This window comes from Chelonoidis abingdonii, chromosome 6 (genome assembly GCF_003597395.2).
Source record: "Chelonoidis abingdonii isolate Lonesome George chromosome 6, CheloAbing_2.0, whole genome shotgun sequence".
Lineage (NCBI taxonomy): Eukaryota > Metazoa > Chordata > Testudines > Testudinidae > Chelonoidis > Chelonoidis abingdonii.
This window is the reverse complement of record NC_133774.1, coordinates 137,195,149-137,210,730: the sequence shown is the minus strand read 5'-3', so window position 1 is coordinate 137,210,730 and position 15,582 is coordinate 137,195,149. Positions and strand designations below refer to the sequence as shown.

At 47.3% G+C, this 15,582-nt stretch overlaps 1 protein-coding gene across 5 annotated transcripts in view; it reads right to left on the bottom strand.

The window, feature by feature from the left end:
* The window catches only part of ELP1 (elongator acetyltransferase complex subunit 1), a 127,267-nt gene that overhangs the window by 45,595 nt on the left and 66,090 nt on the right, over positions 1 to 15,582 (bottom strand). For 4 of the 5 annotated variants that reach the window (XR_004374475.2, XM_075067448.1, XM_032786286.2 and 1 more), the window contains 4 exons: positions 12,505 to 12,558; positions 12,294 to 12,399; positions 10,788 to 10,897; positions 501 to 574 (listed from right to left, as the gene is read on the bottom strand). Coding sequence is in view for 4 of the 5 variants with exons in the window: in XM_075067448.1 (XP_074923549.1) it covers positions 501 to 574; positions 10,788 to 10,897; positions 12,294 to 12,399; positions 12,505 to 12,558 (344 nt within the window). In the remaining variant the exon portion in view is untranslated. The remainder of the gene's footprint in view (positions 1 to 500; positions 575 to 10,787; positions 10,898 to 12,293; positions 12,400 to 12,504; positions 12,559 to 15,582) is intronic. The other variant, XM_032786287.2, reaches the window with a different exon arrangement.

The following is a 15,582-nucleotide window of genomic DNA, read 5'->3' as shown; positions in this document are numbered from 1 at the left end:
TTCTGTTCCCTTAGAACAGTGACATTTTGCAAGGTTTTATTCCATGAGATAGTCTTGTCCTCGAGGATGAGTTATAATTATGGAGGGGGGAAGAGATGGCACTTCTCCCAGTTTCTTCTGCAGTGCTGCTCAGTGAATCCAGATGACCTACATGTCCCCTAACCTCCACCTACTTGTCTGTTCTTCGGATTAACAAGCTCCTTGGAGCAGGGACTAAAGCACGTAGCACAAGCTGTACATAAATAAGAGAAATGTTGAGATGCCTCTGCTTGCAGGTGGCAGTTACCTGGAGGGCCCAACTGCCAGAATTAGTTTGTTTCCACTTCCTAAGTCAGAACTCTTCATGAACTCTCCCGAAGCAGTCCCCCTTTCACTCTAGCTTAATGCCCTCATTCTGCAGGCCCCAGTCAATATCCCACCAGGACAGTGCGACCCTTCTCCAGCTGCTCACACCATAAGAGCCTGGGGGACGCAGGCTGATACACATTAGTGACACTCACCTGTCCAGCCACTTCCGAATCTGGGCCAGAACGAGGGCTCGGTGGTGAACAGTCTCCAAGTTCCCTCTTGGCATCTAAAAAATTAATCCCAACAATAATTTCTTCTAAGTATGCTAAGAGCTCTGCACCTCAAATCCTGGTCAGCCATGGCCAGGCCAGCAATACCCAACTCCCTGTCACCCCCACTGAGGAAACGGGGGCTTCATTTTGACTGCCGTGAAGGGGAGGCAGGACCTTCACTTTGAAGAAACAGTTTTACTCAATGTAAGAGATGGTTTCAATGTCTCTGCAGTTCAGTAAGACTTCCCCCTCCCCACAATGGCTGCAGAGGGAGAAGGAATGTGATGGAGTCAAACATCAGAGTGCTGTGCTAGTGCAAGAGACCCCCAGAAGAAAAGCAACCCCAAAAGGAGGTTGAATCCCAAGAGAAGACTCAGTGCAAGCAGAGAAATGCAAGAAGCAGAGCGTATCAATGGCCAGGAGGGAGTCCAATCTCTGAAGGGTTCGATGTTTACAACGTAAAGTGCTATCTACACTAACAACAGGACTGCAACAGGCACACAGTGTTTTCCTGGAACACCCCACACTACTACTGTTGGCAAAGGCTGGAGCAGGCTCTGCCAACTCTCTGAAGCAGGCAGCTCCTTACTCTGCTCAGACAGACAGGAGCTGGGAGTGAGCCTGTAATGAGAAGATCTAGGGCATGGGCTGAGCAGGGTTTGAGACAGAAATCCTCCAGCAGCCCAACCTGGGGAGAAGGTCTGGGCTACCTTTGTTCTCCTACTGTCAATGAAATCAAGCCCCAGGAAGGGGAAAGCTGCACAGGCATTTGAGTAAGCAGGTTCCCTCGACTTTACAGAAGGTTTTATCATATGTCTGAGGCACGCTCCACAGCTGCATGGCTTTTCCATAAAACTGAGACGAGATTTAAGGGGGAAACGTGACACATTCTAATCAAGCCAGGAACCGTTTCAGGGAGCAACTTTCTCGGGCCCTGGGTTCCTGCAGCTCATTCCCATTGCTGCTAGTCTGGTCTTTAGTGTTCCTCTTACTGGACACTAACAGAAGCCTTTGGGACAAAGCATCATAAGAACAACCATACTGGGTCAGACCAATGGTCCCTCTAGCCCAGTATCCTGTCTGTATTCAACATGTGGGTATGCATACATGCCATGAGTCTGAGTCTGGAAATTCTTTCAAGCAGTGTCATTGGCCCACACGTGTGCAGTAGAGCTCCTCCTGCTCCTGACAGAGAGCCAGAAGGTGCAGGACGACACCTCTTCAGTTCCTCCTCTTACCATAAATACAACAGGATCCAGAGCAGAAGAGATAGAGGACAGGTAGTGGAATACAGATAGGGACCACAAACCTCAAACAACTTTCAGTTACAGGAAGTAACCACTACTACTTCGAGTGCTGGCCCCTATGTGTATTCCACACATGGACGATTGGCAAGCAGTGCTCTGACTGTAGGTGGTGCAAAGAAGCCATCAGCAAAGATGCTTGCAATACTACTGATTCCACAGCTGCTTTTGCAGCTGAGGCAAGAACTAAAGTGTAACATGTAGCGAACATGTGGATAGATCTCCAGGTGGTTGCCCTGAAAAGGTCTTGTAACAGGATGTCATATGGAGATGCTGTGAAGGTGCATGGGCTCTCGTGGAGTGAGCTGTGACACCCTCCGAGGGAGGGATGTGTGCTAACCTGTAGCACTCTAGGATGAATCCCCAAACCCACTCAGAAATCCTTTGGGAGAATATGGCTTGCTCACGCAATCTCTCTGCCATGGAGATAAAAAGACTTGGTGACTTTCTCATTGGTTTGGTTTGCTGCAGATGGAGTATCAGGACATGCCAGACATCAAGACTGAAGTCTCCTGTTTTCAGCAGAAGTGTGGGATTTTGGAAAAAATACAAGTAAATGAATACTTTGATGTGGAATTCAGAAACAATCTGGGGTAGAAACATGGGATGTAGATTAAGGGAAACCTTTTCCTTGTGGAAAAACTGTATACAGAGGGCTGCTGTGATGGCTCTGAACTTGCTGACTCTTCTGGCCGAAACGATAGCCACTAAAAATGCAACCTTCATGGACAGGAGGGTCATGGAACACGTCACCAAGGGCTCAAAGGTTGGTTTGGTAAGTGTTGACAAAATGGAATTAAGGTCCCATTGAGGTGCAGGTTTGATCATTGGTGGAAAGGACCTGACTAGGCCTTTCATAAATTGTACTGTAGTTGGATTCGTGAAGATAGAACGTCTGTCCACCAGAGGGAAGGCAGACACTAACCGCTGCAAGGTAGGCTCGTGATGAACTAATGGCAAGACCTGAGGTCTTCAAGGACAGGTGATAACCTAAAATGATGGGAATATTTGCAGCAGCTGGAGAATGTTGACTGAGGCCAGGCCGAGACATGCCTCCATTTGGCCACATAGCAAGTTCTAGTCACATCCTTCCTATTTTGGGTAATGATAGCCTGAACAGGAGCCAAGCAGGAATATTCTATTTCTGACGCCCATCCCAACACCAGGCCATGAGATGGAGTGACCATGGATTAGGGTGCTTGATTCTTCCTTTGTCCGGGGTCAGGAGGTTCAGGAAGGGGCTAATCTTGATGGGGGGCGGAGGGGGGGCAGCAGATATTGGCAGAAGCTCCAGGAACCAGAACTGCCTGAGCCAGTAGGGTGCTAGAAGAATGACACTGGCCCCATACACTAACATATCTTCCATATCACCTGTGGAAGCCGAGGAACAGGCAAAAAAACCCTATCTGAGGTAATTTTTCCATGACAGCAGGAGGGCTTCACCCTGGGGAACCACGACCCACTACTACCCTGGAACAATACAGTGGAAATTTTCCATTCATTTGGGACACAAAGAGGTCCCACTGAGATGCACCCCATTGTATGGTTATCTCACTTAGGACAAAATTGTGGATCTCCTGTTCATGGTCTGCCGAAAAGCATCTATTTAGTTTGTCTGCTAGGGAGTTGTGGGTTCCTGAGAGGTAAGCCGCCTGGATGGTGATGTGGTTCCTGACAAACCCATTCCAGGGTCTGACTGCTCCCAGGCAGAGGGGACAAGCTCTCACTCTGCCCTGTTGGTTTCTGTAAACCATGGTGGTGACATTGTCAGACATCACCTGGACATGGAGTGAGCACATGATTGGATTGCATGTGAGGTGGACTGCTCTCAGTTCTAGTATGTTGATGTGTCTGGCCTCCTGTGGGGGTTCAGAGACCTTGCGCACTGTGGTTGTTCAGGTGAGCACCCTACCCCAGGAGAAAGGGGTCCATCACAATAGTGGCACTAGGGGTGGGAGTACTGAAGTGAAAGCCCACCCTCACCTTTTCCAGGTTCAACTGCCGGGCAAGGGTGCCAATCACTCTGGTGGGAATGGTCACCATGCAGCTGATGTGGTCCTTGTCCGGTAGGTAGATTGAGCGGACCCAGGCCTGCAAACATTGCAAATGAAGCCTGGCAAACAGCATCGTGTAGGTGCACGCAGCCCTATGGCTTAACAGCGTAAGGCACCTTTGCACTGTAGTTCTTGCTCTGTGGGTAATGCATGCAACCAGGATGTTCGTTATCTGAAATCTGTCTCCAGGAAGCAATGCTCTTGCAGAAAGAGTCCAATATCACTCCAATAAAGTTTATCATCCTTATGGGTGACAAAACAGACTTCTCTCTATTTATGCAAATACCTCGGGCAGCAAGTAGCTGTATGAGAAACTCTGTTGTCAACCTGATCTCTTAGTGGGAGCGGCCTACCAGAAGCCAGTTGTCTAGATAAGGGGAAACTGTGTAGCCCTGGTGTCTCATCTGGGCTGCCACCACAGAGTGGACTTTTGTGAATGCTCTGGGTGCTGTCACTAGTCCAAAAGGGGGGATCTGAAACTGGAAATGTTCCTGGCCTACCGTAAAACACAGGAATCTCCTGTATGAGGAGTAACTGTCTATGCGGAAGCATCCATCCTTCATGTCAAGAACTGCAAACCACATCTCCTTCTGAAGGCAGAGAATTATTGATGCCAATGTAATCATGTGGAATTTTGACTTTTGAATAAAGATGTTGAGCTGCCAAAAGTCCAGGATGGGTCTCCATCCTCCATCTCTTTTGGGAATTAGGAAATATGCAGAGTAGAACCCCTTCTCATAATACTGAGGTAGGACATGTTCTGTGTAGAAGGGATTCTGCTGCCTGTTGAAGAATCATGAGAGTGGTCTCTGAAAGGGGACTGGAAGGGGGCGTGAGAGGAGGGAAGGAGGGGAACACTATGGAGTATCCCTGAGGAATAATCTCCAAGATCCAACTTGCTTGTTGTGATCATCCTCCATCTGTGAGAGAATAGCATGAGATGGCCCCCAAAAATGACGGGAGAAGAGGTGGGTGGCATCAGTGGTGGCAGGTTGGTCTTGACCAGTATGTTGAAAGTGGCCCTTAGCAAGTGCCTGGGAATGGGTAGAGGTCATGGCAGAAGAGGAAGCTGAGAAGCGAGGCCTCTGAATGCCCTGCCATTTTTGTGGAGGCTCAGCTGAGTGCTGGTAGTAAGTTAACCTTAGTCTACAGGACGGTCTCTGGTGTTTCCTCTTGGGGTCTGGAGTCTAAATCCCCAGTCAATCTCGAGTCCTTTACTGAATACATGAACTCGTCTGTTCTTTCATTAAAATGATTCAACTCTTCAGAGCAGAGACCCTGCAGGTGTTCTGGACCTCCCTAGGAAATCCTGACAATTGTAGCCAAGAATCCCTTCTCATGAGGTTCTGCAAGCTGTGTCTACTGCATCCACTATGGCCTGGAGAGCGTTTTTTGCCACTAGCTTGCCCTCCTCTTTGAAGGTCTTAAATTGGGCTCTGTCCTCCATGGGAAGCCTGCCCATAAAATCTGCAGGCTTGCACTAAGTCCTAAGTCCTGCACTTAGGACGGAAGAATCCCATGCGCTGCTACAGACTAGAGACTGAATGGCTAGGCACCAGTTCTGCTGAAAAGGACCTAGGGGTTACAGTGGACAAGAAGCTGGATATGAGTTAGCAGTGTTCCCTTGTTGCCAAGAAAGCTAATGGCATTTTGGGCTGTAGAAGCATTGCCAGCAGATTGAGGGATGTGATCATTCCCCTCTATTCGACATTGGTGAGGCTTCATCTGGAGTACTGTGTCCAGTTTTGGGCCCCACACTACAAGGAGGATGTGGAAAAATTGGAAAGAGTCCAGGGGCCTGGATGAGATGAATTCTGAGAGCGTGAGGAAACTGGGATTTGTTTAAGCTATGCAGAAGAGAGATGAGGGGGGATTTGATAGTGCTTTCAGCTACTGAAGGGGCTTGGTGGAATCTCCTTCCTTAGAAGTTTTTAAGGTCAGGCTTGACAAAGCCCTGGCTGGAACGATTTAGTTGGGGTTGGTCCTGCTCTGAGCAGGGGGCTGGACTAGATAACCTCCTGAAGTCCCTTTCAACCCTGATATTCTATCAACAGTTATTAAAATCATATTTCACTAACAGAGCTTAGTAGTTAGCAATACAAAATTGCAGGCCTGCAGAGAGGATGACCTTTCTCCACAGGAGGTCCAATCTCTTTGAATCCTTGTCAGTCAGTACGTCCCTTTGATAGTGCAATCTGGCCCTTTCCTTAGCTTCCTGTACCACCAGTGAGTTGGGACTGGGGTGGTAGAACAAATTCAGCTTCTTTGGTGGGGATGAAATATCTTCTGTCAGCTCTCTTCGGTGTGGGGGCATAAGATGCCATATAGCTCTGGATGGTTCTAGGATGGCTTCATTAACTGGGCGGGCCACCTTAGTCGGTCCCTCTGGTTTCAGGAGATCCAGGAGCCAGTGTTGAGGGTCCTGGACCTCCTCCAGTGGGATCTGGATGTCGTCAGCAACTCTTTGCAGTAGTTCCTGGTACTTCCTATGGTCATCCAGCAGAGTTGGAGAGGACCTGCAAGTCCTGATCAATGTCTTCCTCCACATATACTGATGGATCCCTAAGAAGGACTTGGACGCCTGCCTGTGGACCCCAACGAAGCCAGAAGGAGGGGTCAGTCAGCTGTAGAGTACTTAAGGAAATCAGTACCAGCAGTTCCTGAGGAAGCCATATCCGCAGGGATACTGAGCGTGACTCCTTGAATGTCTGTCAGGACTCAACTGTCTCCCTGGAGATACTGGAGTGGCTAGCACCTCCAACTCAGCTGAGTCTGAAAATTGCTTCTCCAGTAGTAGCGAGGTCATCTGTACTGCAGCACTCTTGCCGAAGGGCTGTAAGTGGGATGGCTCCTGAAACACCACAGTAGCATCCTTCTCTAGTGTAGTAATATCCCTGAAGAGGGCTAGGCTGGAGAAGCAGGGAGACTGAGGATAACGTAGGACTATATTCTCTAGTATTGTGTAAGTCTCCATATGCCCCAGTGTCGGTGAAGTTCCAGCAGTCAAGTCTGATGGACCCAGTGCATCCCTGGACGCCCAGTGGTCCTCAGACAAATTAGATGATATCAACCATAAGTGTAGGCCTTGCTGGAGCCCTAAGTGCAACTAATAGTATGGGCCAAAGGCTGTGAATGAGAGTAAGCTTGGCCTTAGCAGAATCGTAACACACTAGGTATTAGCTAAAACCAAGTAAGCACATTCCTGAGAGGATGGTACAAGAACATCCAGAGCTCTCAAGTAACTGTGTAAACACATTCCTAAGAGATGGTACAGGAACAACCGACTCCTCATATGATCAGGATGGGATGACAGGATAATGGAAGAGAATGTTTTGTTCAAACAAGCAGGTACAAGAATGAGGGTGGCAACTAATAACATCTGGAGTGTGATACAGAACTTGTATCAATGTATAAAAGAAGAAGTCATAGGAGGGGCATCTTTGTATTGGCCGAGGGGACAGCATCCTGTTATGCTGAGCCTGAGCTTGTCGTGGGCATACATTTGTCAGTGTCCCTGTGACCTGTTCGTCAGGACATAGTACTGTGTTTTGCTGACAATGAACCTGGATGAGCACCTTTGACACCGAACCAAGCCTGTGGTCTCTTTATGAAAACATCGAGGCCTGCTGAATCTACAGGCTGCATTTCTCCTAACGCAGCAAACAGCAGAGCTCCAAGAATAGCAGCTCTAGCAGCATTAACAACTCTGCAGCACCAGGACCGCACCACAGCACTGACACAGCTCATAGAGAGAACCACCGGATGTCATTCCTTATGCTTTGATACTGGGGTGATCATAGAAACAGCAGATCTTTCTTTTTACATGCTTTCCCTCCACTCTAGAGGTTTTCAGTGGATCCAGATCTTTAGATTCCACACACGAAGTCTCATCCAATTTCGACAGGCTCGGGGAGGGAATGCATCTCTTATGGACCCTCCTTGATAGGGATCTGCCCTTACCCCCAATGAGTGCCCTCTGCTCTCATGGGAACCCCTAGAGGAAGAATCTTTGGGCTTAGGTACTAAAAACTCTGCTACCAAGCATATGCTTGGAGGGGACAATGTAGAAGGGGGTCTCCCTGGAACAGATTGAAGAGGGACCTCGTAGCCTTCTCCATCAGGTATTTCTTGTAGGCAGAGCTCGTGAGCTGCCAGAGTTCTAGGTGGGAACGAGCGACAAATACTGCATTTCACAGAGCTATTGTCTCGTCCAGACAATAGAAGCAGTGCTGATGTTCATCGCTGACAGAGAAGGAGCGAGAGCAAGAGATGCGATTCTTGAAACCTGGGTCTCCAGACATAATCCCAGACTCAAGGAAGGAATCCCCAACCAAGGAAAAAACACACTATACTATGAACTTTAACTAACCAGTAAGCTAGGAAGAATAAAAACTATTTACAATTGTCTTTACAGGTGCTACAAATAGTTGAGGGAGAAGAGGACAGACGATTCCAATTCTGATCACGCAGCCATAATAAAGACCTGGAGAGGCATCGGTCTGAACAGTGCCTCATATCTTTGCAGAGGCACAAAGAGATGTGTGTGTGCCAACGGACACTGCTTGAAAGAATTCCTGGACTCAGGTGCATGGCATGCATGCATCCCCCCGTGTGGGACCAGCACTCAAAGAACTTACCTCTTATCCCATGACTGCCTACTTCACTTAAGAATTCTTGGTACAGGACCTTGTCAAAGGTTTTCTGAAAGTCCAAGTACACTATGTCCACTGCATCACCCTTGTCCACATTTGTTAACCTTCTCAAAGAATTCTAATACATCGGTGAGGCATGATTTCCCTTTACAAAAGCAGCTTTGACTCTTCCACAACATACTGTGTTCATCTATGGGTCTGATAATTCCATTCTTTACTATAGTTTCAACTAATTGCCCAATACCGAAGTTAGGCTTACCGCCCTGTGATTGCTAGTATTGCCACTGGAGCGTCTTTTAAAAATAGGTGTTACACTGGCTGTCCTCCAGGCATCCGGTACAGAGGCTGATTTAAGCAATAGGTTACATATCACACTTAATAGTTCTGCAGTTTTATATCTGAGTCCTTAGAACTCTTGGGTGAATGTCACTGTTTATCCATCTGTTCCAAAACCTTCTCTACTGACACCTCAATTTTATATCTGAGTTCCTTAGAGCTCTTGGGTGAATATCACTGGTTATCCATCTGTTCTCTACTGACACCTCAATTTTATATCTGAGTTCCTTAGAACTCTTGGGTGAATATCACTGTTTATCCATCTGTTCCAAAACCTTCTCTACTGACACCTCAATTTTATATCTGAGTTCCTTAGAACTCTTGGGTGAATATCACTGTTTATCCATCTGTTCCAAAACCTTCTCTACTGACACCTCAATTTTATATCTGAGTTCCTTAGAACTCTTGGGTGAATATCACTGTTTATCCATCTGTTCCAAAACCTTCTCTACTGACACCTCAATTTTATATCTGAGTTCCTTAGAGCTCTTGGGTGAATATCACTGGTTATCCATCTGTTCTCTACTGACACCTCAATTTTATATTTGAGTTCCTTAGAACTCTTGGGTGAATATCACTGTTTATCGATCTGTTCCAAAACCTTCTCTACTGACACCTCAATCTGAAAAAGTTCCTCAGATTTGACACATAAGAAGAATGGCTCAGGTTGAGACTCTTCCTTGCATCTTCTGCAGTGAAGATGGATGCAAAGAATTCATTTTGTCTTTCGGCTTCCTTGAGTGCTCCTTTAGCATCTTTATCAGCCAGTGGCCCTAGTGGATTGTCTGGCAGGCTCCCTGCTTCTGATGTACTTAAAAAAAATTCCTATTAGTTTTTGTGTCTTTTGCAAGTTGTTCTTTGAATTCTTTTGTGGCCTCCCTAATTATACTTTTACACTTGACTTGCCAGAGTTTATGCTCCTTCCTATTTTCCTCAGTAGGATTTGACTTCCAATTTTTGAAAGATGCCTTTTTGTCTCTAACCACTGCATTTTACCCAGTTTAGCCATGGCAGCTTTGTTGGTCCTCGACTCTTTTTTGTTTGGGGTATACGTATAGTCTGAACCTCTATTATGGTGTTTTTTTAAAAAGTTTCCCTGCAGTTTGCAGGCATTTCACTCATGACTGTTCCCTTTAATTTCTGTGTAACAGGCCTTCTAATGTTTGTGTGTACTTCCCCTTTTTGAAGTATGAAAACAGATGGGTGGGGCAAGACCCTATGAAGCGCACATGATAGAGGGTATCAGAGCAAGTGGGTGGGAGTAAGTGCACTTGAAACACACAACAGATGGTATCAAAGCAGGTGGGCAGGGTCAGAGCATGAAGCACACATGACAGTATCCTTTTCATACTAATGAAGCCAAGAGGCCATTTACCTCCCATTCACATGGGGCTGGAGTTCAAGAGTGCTCAGTAGAACGGCAGAGGTTTGGGGGGGGGGGGGGGGGAATTCACCATCCTCAATGGGGGAAAATCTGGCCTTAAGTGTGGATGCTCAGCCCTCCTGAAGCAGGGCCTTTACTACAGACAATAAGCACCAAGAGATCACCCTCTGACCCTGTAATTTACTGAGATGCTTCAGTATCACCAAGAGCAGCCACTGAAGACTTATTTATTTGAAAATCCCACTCCTGCCAGGGGCTCCCAGAGAGGCAGCATGAGCTGTAATAATTAGGATCCTGTAGGATCAGGATCTACAGTTCAGCAGGTTTGAGAGTGGTGATCCCATAGCCTGGAATGCAAGAGCAGCTGTTACACAGTACATGACAATATATAACTCAGCTAGCTACTACCCTCTCCAAACAGCTGAGTGCTGCATTATGGTGGGGCTTCCCTAGCGTGGGCTAATACATGGTTCTGCAGCAATACTATGAGAGCTGACCTGCAGGATGAGCTTGGTGTCCTGTGGTACAACAGTGACGATGCGGGAACCCCGCTCCACCTTGCGTAGTGTCTCGGGAGTAGAGGAGCTGCTGAAGCCTGCCTGCAGAACTGAGAATGGCAGAGGTCTCAGCAAGGGTATGATAAGTCCCTACATACAGTGCAACTTCCCCAGTCCAGCCACAGGGTGTCTGCTGAGTTCCTGCTGGGAACCCACCCATTGTTAGCGACGTTCTAGTAGCGCCCCCGGGCATCAGTCAGGTTCACAGTCCCATTGTGCCAAGCACCATCACACACAGACTAGAGGAGACAGCCACTGCCTGAGGAGCTGAGTCTAGACACCAGGCAGATACACACATACAAGCAGCTGCCAGAAGCACAGAACATGTACGTTGCCTTTCCTCCTCATCCTTTTGCCCCTCCATGACACCCCCAAGTTTCCCATGTCCAGGTGCCAGTCAGATGCTGCCCAACATGGTTCACCAGGCATCCCTTCCATCCTATCTGCCCCCCACCGGGAGCATCAGCCTTGTTCTGGGAGGTGAAGGCAAAGCCTGCCAAAGAGGACAAGAGGTGGCTCCCGCCAACTGACTGCTTCCTCTATAGGTGGCCCACACAACCAGTCCTGTCCCCAGCTGCTGCTCCTCCTGGGGGCACCCTGGACAGCCAGTCCTGTCCCCACTTGCTTCTCCTACTGGGGACGGAGGGGAGGAGCACCCCAGGAGGAGAAGCAGCTGGGGACAAGACTGATCATGCAGGTCACCAGTCCTTCCCCCAGCCACTTCTCCTCATGGGTGGCAGGCAGACAGCTCACCCACAGAGCCAGTCCTGTCCCCATCTGCTTCTCCTCCTGGGGGCCAAGCAGGCAGGTGGCCTCATGGCCAGTCCTGTCTCCAGCAACGTCTCCTCCTGGGAGCCAGGCAGGCAGGTGGCCTGCACGGCCAGTCCTGTCCCCAACCACTTCTCCTCCTGGGGGCCAGACAGGCAGGTGGCCTGCACGGCCAGTGCTGTCCCCAACCACTTCTCCTCCTGGGAGCCAAGCAGGCAGGTGGCCTGCACGGTCAGTGCTGTCCCCAACCACTTCTCCTCCTGGGGACCAGGCAGGCAGGTGGCCTGGATGCTCAGGCTTGCCCCCAGCTACTCCTCCTCTTTCTGCAGACCAAGGCACAGTGATTTCAAGTGTCCTTTGGTCACTCCTGTTGTATCACAGATCAACGACGGTTTGTGGAGAGTAAGCTACTCCTTCCTGTGCTAGGGAGAGCTGGGAAGTGAGGGAGGGAGCTCCCAGAAGTGGATGAAGAGTCTCCCCAGTTACAGCCAAGAGAGGATATAGGGAACTCACTGGCACCAATCAGGAGCAGCCAGTCTGGACAATCAAGAAGTGGCACCACGGCCATGACATGGGGCCTTGGAAGCAAGCTTGTCTAGGTTCCATCATGAGGGCAAAGGGCCCAGGAAGCAAACAGTAAGGCCTATTACATACCAAAGGCTATATCTGAACGTTTACCTTTCAATGATGTGTCCCTCAAAGATACACACTGGCAGGTGTGGGAGTGGGTGGTCACCAGCAGAAACTCATCATATCTGGCAAATGAGGTAACATTGGAAGCCACCTGTGGAAAGTGAATCCAATTAAATCTATGAGCACAAGCAGCAGCAGATGAAATCTAATAATTACACACAGATAAGTGAAACCGCATCAAAACAAGCTTTGGTACCTCCACATCATTAATGAAAAAACGACATCTATCAGTCAGACCCAGGATGGCCTCCTATAATGAAAAGGATGGACAATTACAATACGTTACAGCACTGGTTTAGCGGCACCATTGTTATAACTGAGATGGGCCTTTGCTATATGCCCATTACCTTTAGACTGTCAGATTTCTAAGTGGACTGGAATGCCTCATGCTTATTTTCAACAAGTACTGAAGGAAGTTGGATAGGAATTTGTTCGATCACCGAGGTCTCAATATAAAAAGTAAAAGCAGCAGAGAATCCTGTGGCACCTTATAGACTAACAGACGTATTGGTACGTGAGCTTTCGTGGGTGAATACCCACTTCGTCAGACGCAGACTCCTGCGTCTGACGAAGTGGGTATTCACCCACGAAAGCTCACGCTCCAATACGTCTGTTAGTCTATAAGGTGCCACAGGATTCTCTGCTGCTTTTACAGATCCAGACTAACACGGTTACCCCTCTGATACTGAATATAAAAAGTGTTTACTTGCTTAAAAAATATAAATAATGAAAAAAAGGGTCTCCAGACCCTTGCAGTTGGAAACTCAATAATATCTTTCTACTGAAAGCTTCAAACTTGACCTAGGTTGCATCCTTGATAAGGAACAGCACACTTGTCATCACTGAATAACTCTGGTCGGGAAACAAGAGCTAATGGCTTGAAAGCCATCAGACCCAGCTGTGCAGTGCGCATTGCTTTGCTTAACTTGTAAGCACCCCAAGGCCCTCCATGGGGCAGCATGGAAACAGGACATTGGGAACCCACTATAATAGAGGCCAGTGTGTGAATTTGGATATGTGGTTAACATCCAGTTTCTAAAAAGGAAGTGAACTGGAAAAATAAAACCAACCCATAATAATGATTTAATGTAACGATTAGTGACAGCCCTGACAGGAAGTGTAAGACAAGTTGGATGAGGTAATATCTTTTATTGGACCAACTTCTGTTGGTGAGACAGACAAGCTTTTGAGCCACATAGAGCTCTTCTTCAAGTCAGGAAAAGGTACCCTGAACATCACACCTAAATGCAAGGCAGAACAGATTGTTTAGCATTAGTAGTTAGCACATGTTCTAAGGGACCATTCAAGGTGAAGTGACCCATTAACACCTTTGCAGTCGTAAGACAAAAAGAGTGGTGCCAGTGCATTGCTGTAATAAACCAGACGTCGGCAACCTTTCAGAAGTGCTGTGCTGAGTCTTCATTTATTCACTCTGATTTAACGTTTCGCATGCCGGTAATACATTTTAAAGTTTTTAGATGGTCTCTTTCTATAAGTCTATAATATATAACTAAACTATTGTATGTAAAATAAATAAGGTTTTTTAAATGTTTAAGCAGTTTCATTTAAAATTAAATTAAAATGCAGAGCCCCCCGCACCTGTGGCCAGGACCTAGGCAGTGTGAGTGCCATTGAAAATCAGCTTGCGTGCTGCCTTCGGCACCCGTGCCATAGGTTGTCTACCCCTGTAATAAACCATTAATCCAGGCTCTCTCTTCAGGCCATGATTTTTATAGTGTCTAGCAAAGTAATAAATTTAAGCTCCCAGGCTTGTCTTTAGAAAGTGTTGTGCAGTTTCCTTTGAGGATGAGGGTTGGTAAATCAGGTAGAGTGATTGCTTTCTATTCCAATATTCCTGCAGTAAGAGTGCTGTGGCCTGATATGAGGGGTCTGCCAGATGCTTTTGTTCATGTATTTTGGGTTGGGTTGGGTTCAGGTGCAACTTAACAAAGCAAACTGACACCTCTCCAACATCACCCACAGTACTATAAAGAACTCAAAGACCACCCCACACCACAAATTTACCTTGGAACTCAAGGATATCATCAAATCCTTCCCCAAACAACTCCAAGAGAAACTTTACATACCCATCCTCCATGAACCCACACCATGGACCTTCTACATGCTTCCCAAGCTACACAAACAAAGGAACCCAGTCAGTCTCATCATATCTGACCACAGCACTCTTACTGAATCAATGTCGGGACTCCTAGAAACCATTCTCAAACCACTCACCACACAAAGGGCCAGCTTCCTCCAGGACACAACTGACTTCCTCCACAAACTCTGCAATATTAACAACCCCCTTCAGAACACCATCCTCAACACCACAGATATCACCTCCCAATATACCAATATCCCTTACAATGACAGCATAGCTGCCTGCCTCAAATATTTACACGACAACGGACAACCCTCAGATATCCACTCGAACCAAATCCATTTCATCCTCACCCACAAAAACACTTTGTCCAAACCATGGGAGCAGCCATGGGTATTAGGATGGCTCCCCGATATGGCAATATCCTCTTCATGGCCACCTTGAAGAAGATTTTCTGGATAAATGCATCACTAAACCAATGATATACCTGAGATACATCCATGATATTTTCATCCACTGGACAGATGGCTTAAACTCTCCCATACATTTCCACCACAGCTTCAACAATCACCCCGCATCCATTAAACTCTCTTTGGAACACTCCCACACCAGCACCAGCTTCCTGGACACCATGATCAGCTTCAACAATGGAATCCTACAGACAACAATATGAAGAAACCCTGGATCAACACACGTCTTCATATATCCAGTCCAACATACCAAGAAATCTGTTATCTATAGCCAGCCATTTAGATTCTGCAGAATATGATCCAGGGAGAAAGTTCAGAATATACACCTTAATATCGCCTTCACCAAACAAGGACACTCCACCAGAGAAGTAGATTGCATCATGGAATGGGCCACCCAAATACCCTGAGAGAACCTGCTTCAATACAGAAATAAAAACCTCTCTGACTGCCGCCCTTAATTGTCACTTACCATCATATGCTGGAACCCATATCAGTATCATCAAACAACTACAACCCATACTTAATTGGTACCCCATCTGGAGAGAAATCTTTCTGGAAACCCCACCTCTGGTCTTCAAACAACTCCCCAGCCTCTCCAAGCTCACCAATGGAAGTATGCTCCCCACAGACCAAGACACTACAACACCACACTCTGCCAGAACAGATGCAAAACCTGCCGACATATTTCCACTCTTACTATGAT